The 13,789-nt window shown below is 46.9% G+C and overlaps 1 protein-coding gene across 2 annotated transcripts in view; it reads left to right on the top strand.

Annotated features, from left to right (window-relative positions):
* The window catches only part of GINS2 (GINS complex subunit 2), a 92,167-nt gene extending 87,884 nt beyond the window's left edge, over positions 1-4,283 (top strand). Inside the window, exons 4-5 of one of the 2 annotated variants that reach the window (XM_063946230.1) lie at positions 3,075-3,201; positions 3,614-4,283. In XM_063946230.1, the coding sequence (XP_063802300.1) occupies positions 3,075-3,201; positions 3,614-3,739 (253 nt within the window). In that variant the 3' untranslated portion in view covers positions 3,740-4,283. Of the gene's footprint in view, positions 1-3,074; positions 3,202-3,576 lie in introns of both variants that reach the window. The other variant, XM_063946231.1, reaches the window with a different exon arrangement.
* The last annotated feature ends 9,506 nt before the right edge of the window (positions 4,284-13,789 follow it).

Here is a 13,789-nt window from a genome sequence, read left to right as displayed (position 1 = left end):
TCCTTTTCTCCTAGTCCGTAGAGGATGCTGGGCGCCCGTCCCAGTGCGGACTATTACTTGCAGTGTGTTTTCTTACTGGTTAAGTTAGTTTTTACACGACTTGTGTATTGGGTTATTGCAGCTGGTTGCTGGAGTTTTATGCATACTGTTATCTGGTTTGGTGTTATTCCGGTTGTACGGTATGTTTATGGTGTGGGCTGGTAGTTTGGTAGCCCTTAGTTAAAACAAAAATCTTTCCTTGTACTGTCCGTCTCTCCTGGGCACAGTTCCTATAACTGAGGTCTGGAGGAGGGGCATAGAGGGAGGAGTCAGTGCACACCCAGTTTTAAGTCTTTTTAGTGTGCCCAAGCTCCTGCGGATCCCGTCTATACCCCATGGTCCTTTTGGAGTCCCCAGCATCCTCTACGGACTAGGAGAAAAGGATTTAACGGTGAGTACCAAAATCCTGTTTTTTCTCCACTATGAAACAGAGGGTGTAATTCAGACCTGATCGCTGCTGTGCGTTTTTTCACAGGCTATGATCAGGTCTGAACTGCGCATGCATATTCACCGCAGTGCGCAGGTGCGACAGACCTCAGCAACGGGGAGCACCGGTCAGCGAAGGGATGGTGCGAAAAATCCCAACGCATCGGCGATCTCAAGGAGATTGACAAGAAGAGGGAGTTTGTGGGTGGCAAACTCATGCGGTCGCACACCTGCACACATCCAAAACCCTACTCCTGTAGGCGGCAACTACCTGATCGCAGGGATGTAAAAAATGCACCTTAGCGATCAGGTGTGAATTAGGCCCAGAGTACCATGCTGATTTTTTGTATGGTAGTAATGTTTACCTTTGTTAAGCACCTGAAAAAAAATTGGGATATCGAATTTTGATTGAACCAATCGTTTTTAAGTCTCTTCGAAAAATGTGTTTTTTTTTTTTTTTTTTTACCGTAACTCGAAATGTAAAGCAGATACCGTAATTTGGTTTGTATTTTTGGATTCTGGAGGAAGAGTTACCTTAAGGGTCCAAATTTAATGGTGATTCCTTAATAAATACCCGTGATACTTCAAATAAACTGGATAAAGAAGCCAGAGCTTACTAAATAATTTCATAAATTGAAAAATCAATATTTAATAAACAAATTGTCAGACAGTCAATATATTTGTCAGAAATAGTTGTTTTGACATCCGCTCTTAACTAAAAAAAATCGTAAAAATCTGAGATGGGTGGTGGACATTTTTTTTTTTTTGGGTGATATGGAATTACCTCTATGGTTTCAATGCCCCCCCAACTGACTTCCATCAAAGGATTTAATATTCTAACTTCAAACCTAGGGGTAGATGTACAGCTCTTCCTGTGTCGCCTCTAAGCCGGAAGCAGTAGCGACGAGATGTATTAACATCTCGGCTGACGAGTGGGGGAGTAAAACTCCCGCCTCTGGCGATACCTGTCGCAGCCCACAGTGCACCAGCCTAGTGCTGATGAGCTGTGTCTCACTGCCAGACTGGTGCCACTGGGCATGCGTGAGATCTGGCAACAGCCTTGAAACCTCCCGGCAGCCAGTGACGGTGCTGTGACTGGGCTAATGACATCGCCAGCTGTTGAAATAGATGCCTGCAGGTGTCGGAACAGTCAGTGCGAAAAAACCCCCAAAACATAAAATTCCTAGTCCCTGCTTTCTTCTTACTATTGCTCTATCTCTCTTCTCACCTTCACCAATAGAACACTTTGTGGTTTGCTTACACCTGCCTCACTGATCTTCCCCCTTCACTCCATGAAACCCTTTAACCGAAGTCAGCCATGACCTGTTTTCTGCAAGTTCTCACTACTTATCTATTTGGACACCTTTTTAGCCTTCCACACCGTATACCACCAACTCCTCTTCCATTCAGTGTGTGTTTTTGAAGACCGTACTTTGGCCCATTCCATGAAAATAAGTAAAAATGTCCCATATGTGATACTAAAAAAAATAAAAAGAATCTGTAGCTCAACCTTTGTTGACAAGTTAAATTATAGCTCTTTCTGATAGGTTTTCATAAAACAATAATACAGGCTTTTAGTTTGGAGTTGAGGGGTATTATCAAGTAAACATTCTCTTTACAAAGCGGTGATGGCTTGTCCTGTACGTGACTGCTGCATTTGTGACAATGGGGGTAATTCTGAGTTGATCGCAGCAGCAAGTTTGTTAGCAATTGGGCAAAACCATGTGCACTGCAGGGGGGGGGGGGGGGGGGGGGGGGGCAGATATAACATTTGCAGAGAGTTAAATTTGGGTGGGTTATTTTGTTTATGTGCAGGATAAATACTGGCTGCTTTATTTTTACACTGCAATTTAGATTTCAGTTTGAATACACCCCACCCAAATCTAACTCTCTCTGCACATGTTATATCTGTTCTTCCTGCAGTGCTCATGGTTTTGCCCAACTGCTGACAAAATTGCTGCTGCGATCAACTCAGAATTAGGGCCATTGTGTTGGATATAATGGAGACATTTTTTTTTTCTCAACCAAAAAAACAAGCCTAGGTAGGTCAGGGACTTTGATATTACATCCATCAGTTTAAAAACAAAGAAAAACCCAACAAAAAATTTGTGTTAAAATTTTAACAAAGATTGATATGTTAGTACTTGTACCAATGTTCCGTACGTGACAGTGGAATGGCCCCCTTGTGTGTTTTCTAACGATGGCAGCTATTTTACCAGACTCAATAGCCGTGCGGTAACACAGTCGTGTACAGTATCTGTGTTGTGTGTCTGTAATTAAGGCCAACCTCACATGAGATTTCTCTTGTTCATACCTGAATGTTACACCCAGCAGAGGCGCGAGTCACATTTTGTGTATATTACCAATGCAACCCCCCCCTCCCTGAAAATAAATTAATAAATAAAACAACCACACACACTACTGTGTAGATTACTGGTGTAACGCGCCCCCCCCCCTTCCTCCTCCATCGTGTGCAGGTGACTGGTGGGAGAAGGATGTGTTTAATGCCACCGCAACATATATAAGCTGGTAGGTGATGTTAGTTTCTGTTTATGACTGTTGCACCGCATTCATCAAAGTGTGACAGGCGTTGTGTTTCCTCTTCGCAGCGCCTCAGACAACATCCCAAAGGCTGATGAGATCAGGACGCTTGTTAAAGACACCTGGGACACTCGGATAGCTAAACTCCGGCTGTCTGCGGACAGCTTTGTTCGGGAGCAGGAAGCTCACGCTAAGGTATAACCAGCTTTCTAATGTCTTACTAACAATCCAGAATTCACCTGCAGGTGGCTTTTGGGGCGCTGGACCACTTAATGCAGTATTGTGTGTAGGTATGTGGCACTAATCCAGTTACTGGCCAGCACTACAGAGCTGCTGCAATAAACAAAAGAGAGGATTGAAGAGAGGCAAAGATGTGAATACTAATATATGTACATTTAGAGAACCTGTGACCTTGGCCGGGGTTTGCAGTGCTGGAACTATTGTTTTAGTTCTAGGTTTGGAGTTACTACTACTATTTCCTGAACCCTTATCCAAGTTGGCTCAGTGATTCTGCGGCCAGATTGGTCTCTCCTGATTCTAAACGTCTAATTGTCCACCTGCTTTTTTTAGCTCACTGCTGTTACACGTCTCTCTTCTCGTTTGCCAGCTGGATAACTTAACGCTGATGGAAATTAACACCATTGGAACTTTTTTCACCGAGTCCTTAAACCACATGTACAAACTACGCACCAGCCTGCAGTACCCGGAGGACGGGCAGTCCCAAGAATACTAGCTTGCCCACTGTGTCAGTGTAATTAAAAAGGGGAATGTGATTTAGCTGCTCACTGAGGTCACTGCGGGATACTCTGCTATTCTCTTGCCAAACTTCAGTTCCCTGGCATGTAGAAATATCATCTGTGTTGGATGGCCTGTAAGCCGACGAGAGGGAGACGTCGTTTTAATCTGCCATGCTGTTGCTGGAAATTGGAGAAGGCGCAAGATCTCCGGTGCTCCGCTGTTATAGCCTCAGGTGAGAACATACAAAAGTGCTCGTCCAGCAGTGTGCCTTGGTGCCCAGGGTTTTTGCTTGTAAATAGATCTTGTTGCCAATCAGATAATACGGCTGCATTATTAGAGGACTGTACGGTATAAAAGCACGGCAGCTTTGTGTCCGAGCTCAGGACAAGCCGGCTTCTTGAACAATGAAAATTGTTTTTACTGCAACTGGTGAAGCTAAGCCCACACAACCTCTGCAAACGCCTTAATGTTAAGGTGTACCATTACTGAAACTTCCAGGAAGACGACAGTCACTGTATGAAATAAACATGTTTATTATAGCTGTCATCGTTCTCCTTTATTCTTGGTGTCTTGCACTGTCATTTAACAAAGCTATGCCTGTCCCTATGGTAATATGGCGGCTGTGCTAAAATCATTTTAGAGTTTCAAGCAGCACTCCTTTTGATTTTGGAGTGGAACTTCTGCAAACTAGCAAAATAGCGGCGATCCTAATGGAGAGACTTACCCACGGTCTCCTGCCATCCCATTACTGCTTTGGTCTCCCAATCTAAAGTGTTCACTGGAACTTGTGCGGACATATGGGTATATTCAATTGAAGTCGAAAACTGCCGTCTGTCGAAAAGACGGCAGTTTTTTACTTTTTAAGGTCGAATCCTGATTCGACCTATTCAATATTTTGCTACATTTTTCGACAAGTTGATAAATTAGACTTGTCGAAAAGCACGTGGATCGGCGGAATAGCTGCCGATCCATGTGTTTATGTAGAAAACGGGTTTTGGCCCCCTTTTCGACCAACTCAATCCGACATCAAAATGATGTGCCGGCGGGCATACAGGGAAGATCAGCGCTGCAGCTGGATGCCACTCAGCCGCCCGACCTCACGACAGCTTCCACCCGGCTCCAACACGCTGCTGGAGCCGGGTGGAAGCTGCCGTGAGGTCGGGCGGCTGAGTGACATCCAGCTGCAGCGCTGATCTTCCCTGTATGCCCACCAGCTGTCCCCTCACGGCTCGCCCCCCTTCTCCTCTGCGATCCATCTATAATTTTACTTGAAAAAGTCGAATTAAGATGGGATTGAATAGAGGTTGTCGGATCCATTCCGACAAATACATGTCGGAATGGATCCGACTTTAATTGAATATACCCCATAGACCAGGGATGGCCAAACCAGTCCTCGAGATCTACCAACAGTACACATTTTCCAGACCACCTAGCTGGTGCACAGGTGTAGTCATTACTAATTAAGATGTGCTGCATTTATTCCTAACTGACAATTCTACTGATCTCCAGGAGGCCTGGAAAACATGACGGTTGCTGATGCTTGTTGGGAAATTGCGTCTGCAGCTGTTTCATCCAAACTCCGGCCTGTGAGTGCCCTGGCGCCTTGTGTATCTGCGGCACACTGTGGTATCATCAGACTGTCGGCAACACATACTCTCATTGTCTGAATGAAGTCAAGCTTCAAAACCTTCCATTGATTTAAAAAGAATAAATTTTTTCAGAAAGAACAGCAATATGTTCGTAAATGGCTACATTCAACAGATATAGAACAACACAGGTTTTGTGTAACAGGTTCACTTGGAACGAGAAGTTTTCTTTGTTTTATTCACAGCCTCTGAAGGGAATACAGGTTTTTGTGTAAATTGAGGGATTAAATGTTTAAATCAAATACTTCAGATTAATGTATTAACTAAACTTATGTACTGCTTTTAACTCCGAGTTTTGCACTGGGTTATATGCATGTAGCACGGTGAGGTTTAGGATTGTGCTCACCCCTCCAGCAAATGATGGTGGCTTATCTGCGCAGCCCAGCGGTGTCTGTGTACCTGGTCCCTCACCCCTCAATAATGCTCCTTTCTGATTGTTTCTCAGTAGCAAGAATATCGTTCTGATTCATGTGCGGCACATAGGAAAGTCCATTCTGCTGTCTGTGCTGTTACAGTATGTGCCTTATGGCAGCTGTGCAGTCGCTGCAGGCAGGAAGTACATGTATCATATACATGCGATGGATTTGTCAGTCTGTACATATACATGCCAGGTGATGTCGTGCACATATGTAAGCCAGATGAATTAAAATAATCATGGTTTCACCTGACTGCTTCAGTCTCCCATTCTCGATTGCAAAAGCAAGCCCCTATAGGTTCCTATCTGCTAACACCATCTTTAGATGACCTTAGCCATTGTAGGCTATATGCTACTTACTGCTTCATATACTGGGAGGGGGATCCATAGGATTCCTCCCCGGCAGCATCCGCCCACACATGCAGATTGCACATACACAGTAGCGTCACGGGGTCCCAAAGAAGAAGGGACATGATTATATTAGCGAACACTTCTCTCCTTACCGCAGGAACCACTGTCTTTCACAGCTCCTGTCTCTCTGGGTGTTTAATACTTTCAGTGATAATTTCTTATTGACGTGAATAGCGGGCAGTAATAAATTCTAATAATCCGGTGTAGGACTTGGTAATAAATCTGACCCTTGATCTGTGTTTCAGTACCACAAACGTTTTTAAAAGCAGATGCTATGACGTCACAAGTGCAGTATTGGCTCTTTCAGCGCTCTGCATATTAAAAAATGACTCTCGCTGCATTCACCACGTGGCCAGCTGGCGCCGGATACGCCGTAAGGGGAGAACATGTGCACATGTGGGTGGGCAGCTGTGACAGAAGGGCACAGTCATGAAGGTATGAACACCAGAGAATTTCCAGGGTGACTGTGTTCCTCTTGGAGCTGTGAAATGCCGTAAAGCTGCTGGTCAGTGCTAGGGAGGCCAATCCCGGGCCATTTTTTTAAATCCTGGGTATTGGGATTGATAAATGGGATACCCGGGATTGGCTTTTTCCTATGTGTCCACCCCCCTCGCCCCACACACATAACTAACCATACAACGGAGGTGGGGAACATTCATCTCTCTCGGCGGGTGCCTGCGTATGGCGCAGTTTGACCTGTCACTGCACGTCACGCTGCGCTGGGGAGCCGGGAGGAGGGGTCCGGACGCTCAACGCAGATCCCTCAATCGGGATTGAATCCCGAACGTTTTTGGGCCTAAATCCCGGGATCCCTCCGATCCCGATCCTGGGATTGGCCTCCCTAGTCAGTGCTGTCGTCATCAAGTTTCAATGAAAATGAATTGTAAAAATAATATGAAGATACTTTACCTTTCCAACTTCAGATTTTACACGTGATGTTAGTTAGAAGTTCAGCAGCTGATATTGTAGAGATCAAGTATAAAGCCAGTGCCAATGGTGTCCAGATTGTTAGCTGCGCCCTCTTGTGGCACCTTCAGGTAATTACTGCCTCAAAGTTTTTTGTTAGATTTCATATATTAATAACTACCAGCATGTTGAGACAGAACACCATAACAGTAATGTCAGCATTGGTGGTCAAATGGCGCAACACTTGAATGGCTCCGTCTGGCATCATCTACTGGCCAACTCTGCGCGCAACATTTGATTTCCCCCTATAGTGGTGAGGAGCAGCATTAGACTTTTATTATGTAGGTTAATTGGGATTGAATAAATCTTGTTTACAAATTGCTACAATCTTTTAAACCTAAATTGTGATTCTAATGAATCCAGGACATTTTGTCAGCACTCCACGTATGACAGTCCCGTGTGCACCTTTAAAATAGTTCTATAACGGTTAAAGGTCTCATTATGATTATTTTTAATTACTTTGGGGAACCGATTTGTGTGTAGTTAGATGTTGGAGATAAAGCTTTGTCATAAAATATTTCTAAATTGATTAGCTTATGTGAACTGTGATTTACAGACCGACGACAGTGTACAACTTCAAGTAAAACTACTAGTGACATACAGTATAACAGCGGCCTTAGCGCCTATGGTGTGGTCACATTACTGTAACGCCCTGCAGAGGTTGATGGAGGAATTGGAAGTTGTACTTTAGGTTGGATATAGTCTGTATAGGTGCGTACACACTAGGCGATATTTTAGACAAAATCGCTCATTTTCAGCCTTCTGAGCCATATAGTTTAAATCATTGCCCAGTGTGTACACTGCGACTGATGGACAATGCACGCTCCCGCGAGTCATTATCAACCCCCTCTGTCATCTGTACACGCAGCTCATTTTGGAATTATGCTCCAAAACGGCATGTACGGGACGGCTGCAGCGTGACGTCACTGAGCGATATCATCCAGTGGGTACGCACTATATCGGCCACCCGGGAGGCAAGGGAAAACATGGAGTGTATTGTCAAGTGTGTACCCACCATAAGAGTTTGTATTCCAAGCCTCTCTTAGCTGAATAGTCACTGTGCTTTCAGCTGTGAGGTATTTGTTGATTAGATTAGTATTTTGCCCCTGACGCGTGTACTGTGGGAAATTTGCCATTACTAAATGCTTTCTTTCTGCTGCGGGGTACACTGGGCTCCACAGGGAATAACATAGGGGTGTAGAGTAGGATCTTGATCCAAAGCACCAACAGGCTAAAAGCTTTGACTGTTCCCAGAATGCATAGCGCCGCCTCCTCTATAACACCGCCTCCGTGCATAGGAGCTCAGTTTTGTAGTTGGTGCCATGCAGTGCAGGCATACAACAGGTGGGGCTGCTCCAGCAGCCCTCAGAAGAGCTTTTCTCTAACGTCCTAAGTGGATGCTGGGGACTCCGTCAGGACCATGGGGAATAGCGGCTCCGCAGGAGACAGGGCACAAAAAGTAAGCTTTTAGGATCACATGGTGTGTACTGGCTCCTCCCCCTATGACCCTCCTCCAAGCCTCAGTTAGGTTTTTGTGCCCGTCCGAGCAGGGTGCAATCTAGGTGGCTCTCCTAAAGAGCTGCTTAGAAAAAGTTTTTTAGGTTCTTTATTTTCAGTGAGTCCTGCTGGCAACAGGCTCACTGCATCGAGGGACTTAGGGGAGAGAATTTCAACTCACCTGCGTGCAGGATGGATTGGATTCTTAGGCTACTGGACACCATTAGCTCCAGAGGGAGTCGGAACACAGGTCTCACCCTGGGGTTCGTCCCGGAGCCGCGCCGCCGACCCCCCTTACAGATGCTGAAGATTGAAGGTCCGGAAACAGGCGGCAGAAGGCTCTTCAGTCTTCATGAAGGTAGCGCACAGCACTGCAGCTGTGCGCCATTGTTGTCACACACTTCACACCAGACGGTCACGGAGGGTGCAGGGCGCTGCTGGGGGCGCCCTGGGCAGCAATATATAATACCTTTTATGGCAAAAGAATACATCACATATAGCCATTAAGGCTATATGTATGTATTTAACCCATGCCAAATGTCTAAAACTCCGGGAGAAAAGCCCGCCGGAATAGGGGGCGGGGCTTATTCTCCTCAGCACACAGCGCCATTTTCCTGCTCAGCTCCGCTGTGAGGAAGGCTCCCAGGACTCTCCCCTGCACTGCACTACAGAAACAGGGTAAAACAGAGAGGGGGGGCATATTTTGGCGATATTTTTATATATTTAAGCGGCTATAAGGAACAACACTTATATAGGGTTGTTCCCATATATATTATAGCGCTTGGGTGTGTGCTGGCAAACTCTCCCTCTGTCTCCCCAAAGGGCTAGTGGGGTCCTGTCTTCGATAAGAGCATTCCCTGTGTGTCTGCTGTGTGTCGGTACGTGTGTGTCGACATGTATGAGGACGATGTTGGCGTGGAGGCAGAGCAATTGCCGATAATGGTGATGTCACCCCCCAGGGAGTCGACACCGGAATGGATGGCTTTGTTTATGGAATTACGTGATAATGTCAGCACATTACAAAAATCAGTTGACGACATGAGACGGCCGGCAAACCAATTAGTACCTGCCCAGGCGTCTCAGACACCGTCAGGGGCTGTAAAGCGCCCTTTACCTCAGTCGGTCGACACAGACCCAGACACAGACACTGAATCTAGTGTCGACGGTGATGAAAAAAACGTATTTTCAAGTAGGGCCACACGTTATATGATCACGGCAATGAAGGAGGCTTTGCATATCTCTGATACTACAAGTACCACAAAAAGGGGTATTATGTGGGGGGGTGAAGTTTTTCCTGAATCAGAGGAATTAAATGATGTATGTGATGAAGCGTGGGTTAACCCAGATAGAAAAATGCTAATTTCAAAAAAGTTATTAGCATTATACCCTTTCCCGCCAGAGGTTAGGGCGCGCTGGGAAACACCCCCTAGGGTGGATAAGGCGCTCACACGCTTATCGAAACAAGTGGCGTTACCGTCTCCTGATACGGCCGCCCTCAAGGATCCAGCTGATAGGAGGCTGGAAACTACCCTGAAAAGTATATACACTCATACTGGTGTTATACTGCGACCAGCCATCGCCTCAGCCTGGATGTGCAGTGCTGGGGTCGTCTGGTTGGATTCCCTGACTGAAAATATTGATACCCTGGATAGGGACAGTATTTTATTGACTATAGAGCAATTAAAGGATGCTTTCCTTTATATGCGAGATGCGCAGAGAGATATTTGCACTCTGGCATCGAGAGTAAATGCGATGTCCATATCTGCCAGAAGGAGTTTATGGACGCGACAGTGGTCAGGTGATGCGGATTCCAAACGACATATGGAAGTATTGCCGTATAAAGGGGAGGAATTATTTGGCGTCGGTCTATCGGATCTGGTGGCTACGGCAACTGCCGGAAAATCCACTTTTTTACCTCAGACCCCCTCCCAACAGAAAAAGACACCGTCTTTTCAGCCGCAGTCCTTTCGTTCCTATAAGAACAAGCGGACAAAAGGACAGTCATATCTGCCTCGGGGCAGAGGAAGGGGTAAGAGAGGGCAGCAAGCAGCCCCTGCCCAGGAACAGAAGCCCTCCCAGGGTTCTGCAAAGCCCTCAGCATGACGCTGGGGCCTTACAAGCGGACTCAGGAACGGTGGGGGGTCGACTCAAGAATTTCAGCGCACAGTGGGCTTGCTCACAGGTGGACCCCTGGATTCTACAGGTAGTATCTCAGGGTTACAGGTTGGAATTCGAGAAGTCTCCCCCTCGCCGGTTCCTAAAGTCTGCTTTGCCAACGTCTCCCTCGGACAGGGCGACGGTATTGGAAGCCATTCACAAGCTGTTTGCTCAGCAGGTGATAGTCAAGGTACCCCTCCTACAACAGGGAAAGGGGTATTACTCCACGCTATTTGTGGTACCGAAGCCGGACGGCTCGGTAAGACCTATTCTAAATCTCAAATCTTTGAACCTGTACATACAAAAATTCAAGTTCAAGATGGAGTCACTCAGAGCAGTGATAGCGAATCTGGAAGAAGGGGACTTTATGGTGTCCCTGGACATAAAGGACGCTTACCTGCATGTCCCAATTTGCCCTTCACATCAAGGGTACCTCAGGTTCGTGGTGCAAAACTGTCATTATCAGTTTCAGACGCTGCCGTTTGGATTGTCCACGGCACCTCGGGTCTTTACCAAGGTAATGGCCGAAATGATGATCCTTCTACGAAGAAGAGGCGTATTAATTATCCCTTACTTGGACGATCTCCTGATAAGGGCAAGATCCAGAGAACAGCTGGAAGACGGAGTAGCACTAACCCAACTAGTGCTGCAACAACACGGGTGGATTCTGAATTTTCCAAAATCTCAGTTGACCCCGACGACACGTCTGCTGTTCCTGGGAATGATTCTGGACACGGTTCAGAAAAAGGTGTTTCTTCCGGAGGAGAAAGCCAGGGAGTTATCCGAACTTGTCAGGAACCTCCTAAAACCAGGGACAGTGTCTGTGCATCAATGCACAAGAGTCCTGGGAAAGATGGTGGCTTCTTACGAAGCGATTCCATTCGGCAGATTCCACGCACGAACTTTTCAGTGGGATCTGCTGGACAAATGGTCCGGATCGCATCTGCAGATGCATCAGCGGATAACCTTATCGCCACGGACAAGGGTGTCTCTTCTGTGGTGGTTGCAGAGTGCTCATCTGTTAGAGGGCCGCAGATTCGGCATACAGGACTGGGTCCTGGTGACCACGGATGCCAGTCTGAGAGGCTGGGGAGCGGTCACACAAGGAAGAAACTTCCAGGGAGTATGGTCAAGCCTGGAGATGTCTCTTCACATAAATATACTGGAGCTAAGAGCGATTTACAATGCTCTAAGTCTGGCAAAACCCCTGCTTCAGGGTCAGCCGGTGTTGATCCAGTCGGACAACATCACGGCAGTCGCCCACGTAAACAGACAGGGCGGCACAAGAAGCAGGACAGCAATGGCAGAAGCTGCAAGGATTCTTCGCTGGGCGGAAGATCATGTGATAGCACTGTCAGCAGTATTCATTCCGGGAGTGGACAACTGGGAAGCAGACTTCCTCAGCAGACACGATCTACACCCGGGAGAGTGGGGACTTCATCCAGAAGTCTTCCACATGATTGTGAACCGTTGGGAAAAACCAATGGTGGATATGATGGCGTCCCGCCTCAACAAAAAACTGGACAGGTATTGCGCCAGGTCAAGAGATCCTCAGGCAATAGCTGTGGACGCTCTGGTAACACCGTGGGTGTTCCAGTCAGTGTATGTGTTCCCTCCTCTGCCTCTCATACCAAAAGTACTGAGAATTATACGGCAAAAGGGAGTAAGAACGATACTAGTGGCTCCGGATTGGCCAAGAAGAACTTGGTACCCGGAACTTCAAGAGATGCTCACGGAGGATCCGTGGCCTCTACCTCTAAGACGGGACCTGCTTCAGCAGGGACCGTGTCTATTCCAAGACTTACCGCGGCTGCGTTTGACGGCATGGCGGTTGAACGCCGAATTCTAAAGGAAAAAGGCATTCCGGAAGAGGTCATTCCTACACTGGTAAAGGCCAGGAAGGAGGTGACTGCACAACATTATCACCGCATTTGGAGGAAATATGTTGCGTGGTGTGAGGCCAGGAAGGCCCCCACGGAGGAATTTCAACTGGGTCGATTCCTACATTTCCTGCAAACAGGATTGTCTATGGGCCTCAAATTGGGGTCCATTAAGGTTCAAATTTCGGCCCTGTCGATTTTCTTCCAGAAAGAATTGGCTTCAGTTCCTGAAGTCCAGACTTTTGTAAAAGGAGTACTACATATACAGCCCCCGGTTGTGCCCCCAGTGGCACCGTGGGATCTTAATGTAGTCTTGGATTTTCTAAAATCCCATTGGTTTGAGCCGCTCAAATCGGTGGAGATGAAGTATCTTACATGGAAAGTAACCATGCTACTGGCCCTGGCTTCAGCCAGGAGAGTATCAGAATTGGCGGCTTTATCATATAAGAGCCCATATCTGATTTTCCATACGGACAGGGCAGAACTGCGGACGCGTCCTCATTTTCTGCCTAAGGTGGTGTCAGCGTTTCACCTGAACCAGCCTATTGTGGTGCCTGCGGCTACTAACGAGTTGGAGGATTCCAAGTTGTTGGACGTGGTCCGGGCATTGAAAATATATATTTCAAGAACGGCTGGAGTCAGAAAGTCTGACTCACTGCTTATATTGTATGCACCCAACAAGATGGGTGCTCCTGCTTCTAAGCAGACGATTGCTCGTTGGATTTGTAGCACAATTCAACTTGCACATTCTGTGGCAGGCTTGCCACAACCTAAATCTGTCAAGGCCCATTCCACAAGGAAAGTGGGCTCATCCTGGGCGGCTGCCCGGGGAGTCTCGGCATTACAACTCTGCCGAGCTGCTACTTGGTCAGGGGCAAACACGTTTGCAAAATTCTACAAATTTGATACCCTGGCTGAGGAGGACCTTGAGTTCTCTCATTCGGTGCTGCAGAGTCATCCGCACTCTCCCGCCCGTTTGGGAGCTTTGGTATAATCCCCATGGTCCTGACGGAGTCCCCAGCATCCACTAGGACGATAGAGAAAATAAGAATTTACTTACCGATAATTCTATT

The sequence above is a fragment of the Pseudophryne corroboree genome, chromosome 11 (genome assembly GCF_028390025.1).
Source record: "Pseudophryne corroboree isolate aPseCor3 chromosome 11, aPseCor3.hap2, whole genome shotgun sequence".
NCBI classification, from domain to species: Eukaryota; Metazoa; Chordata; class Amphibia; order Anura; family Myobatrachidae; genus Pseudophryne; species Pseudophryne corroboree.
This window is presented reverse-complemented; position numbering and strand designations above follow the sequence as displayed.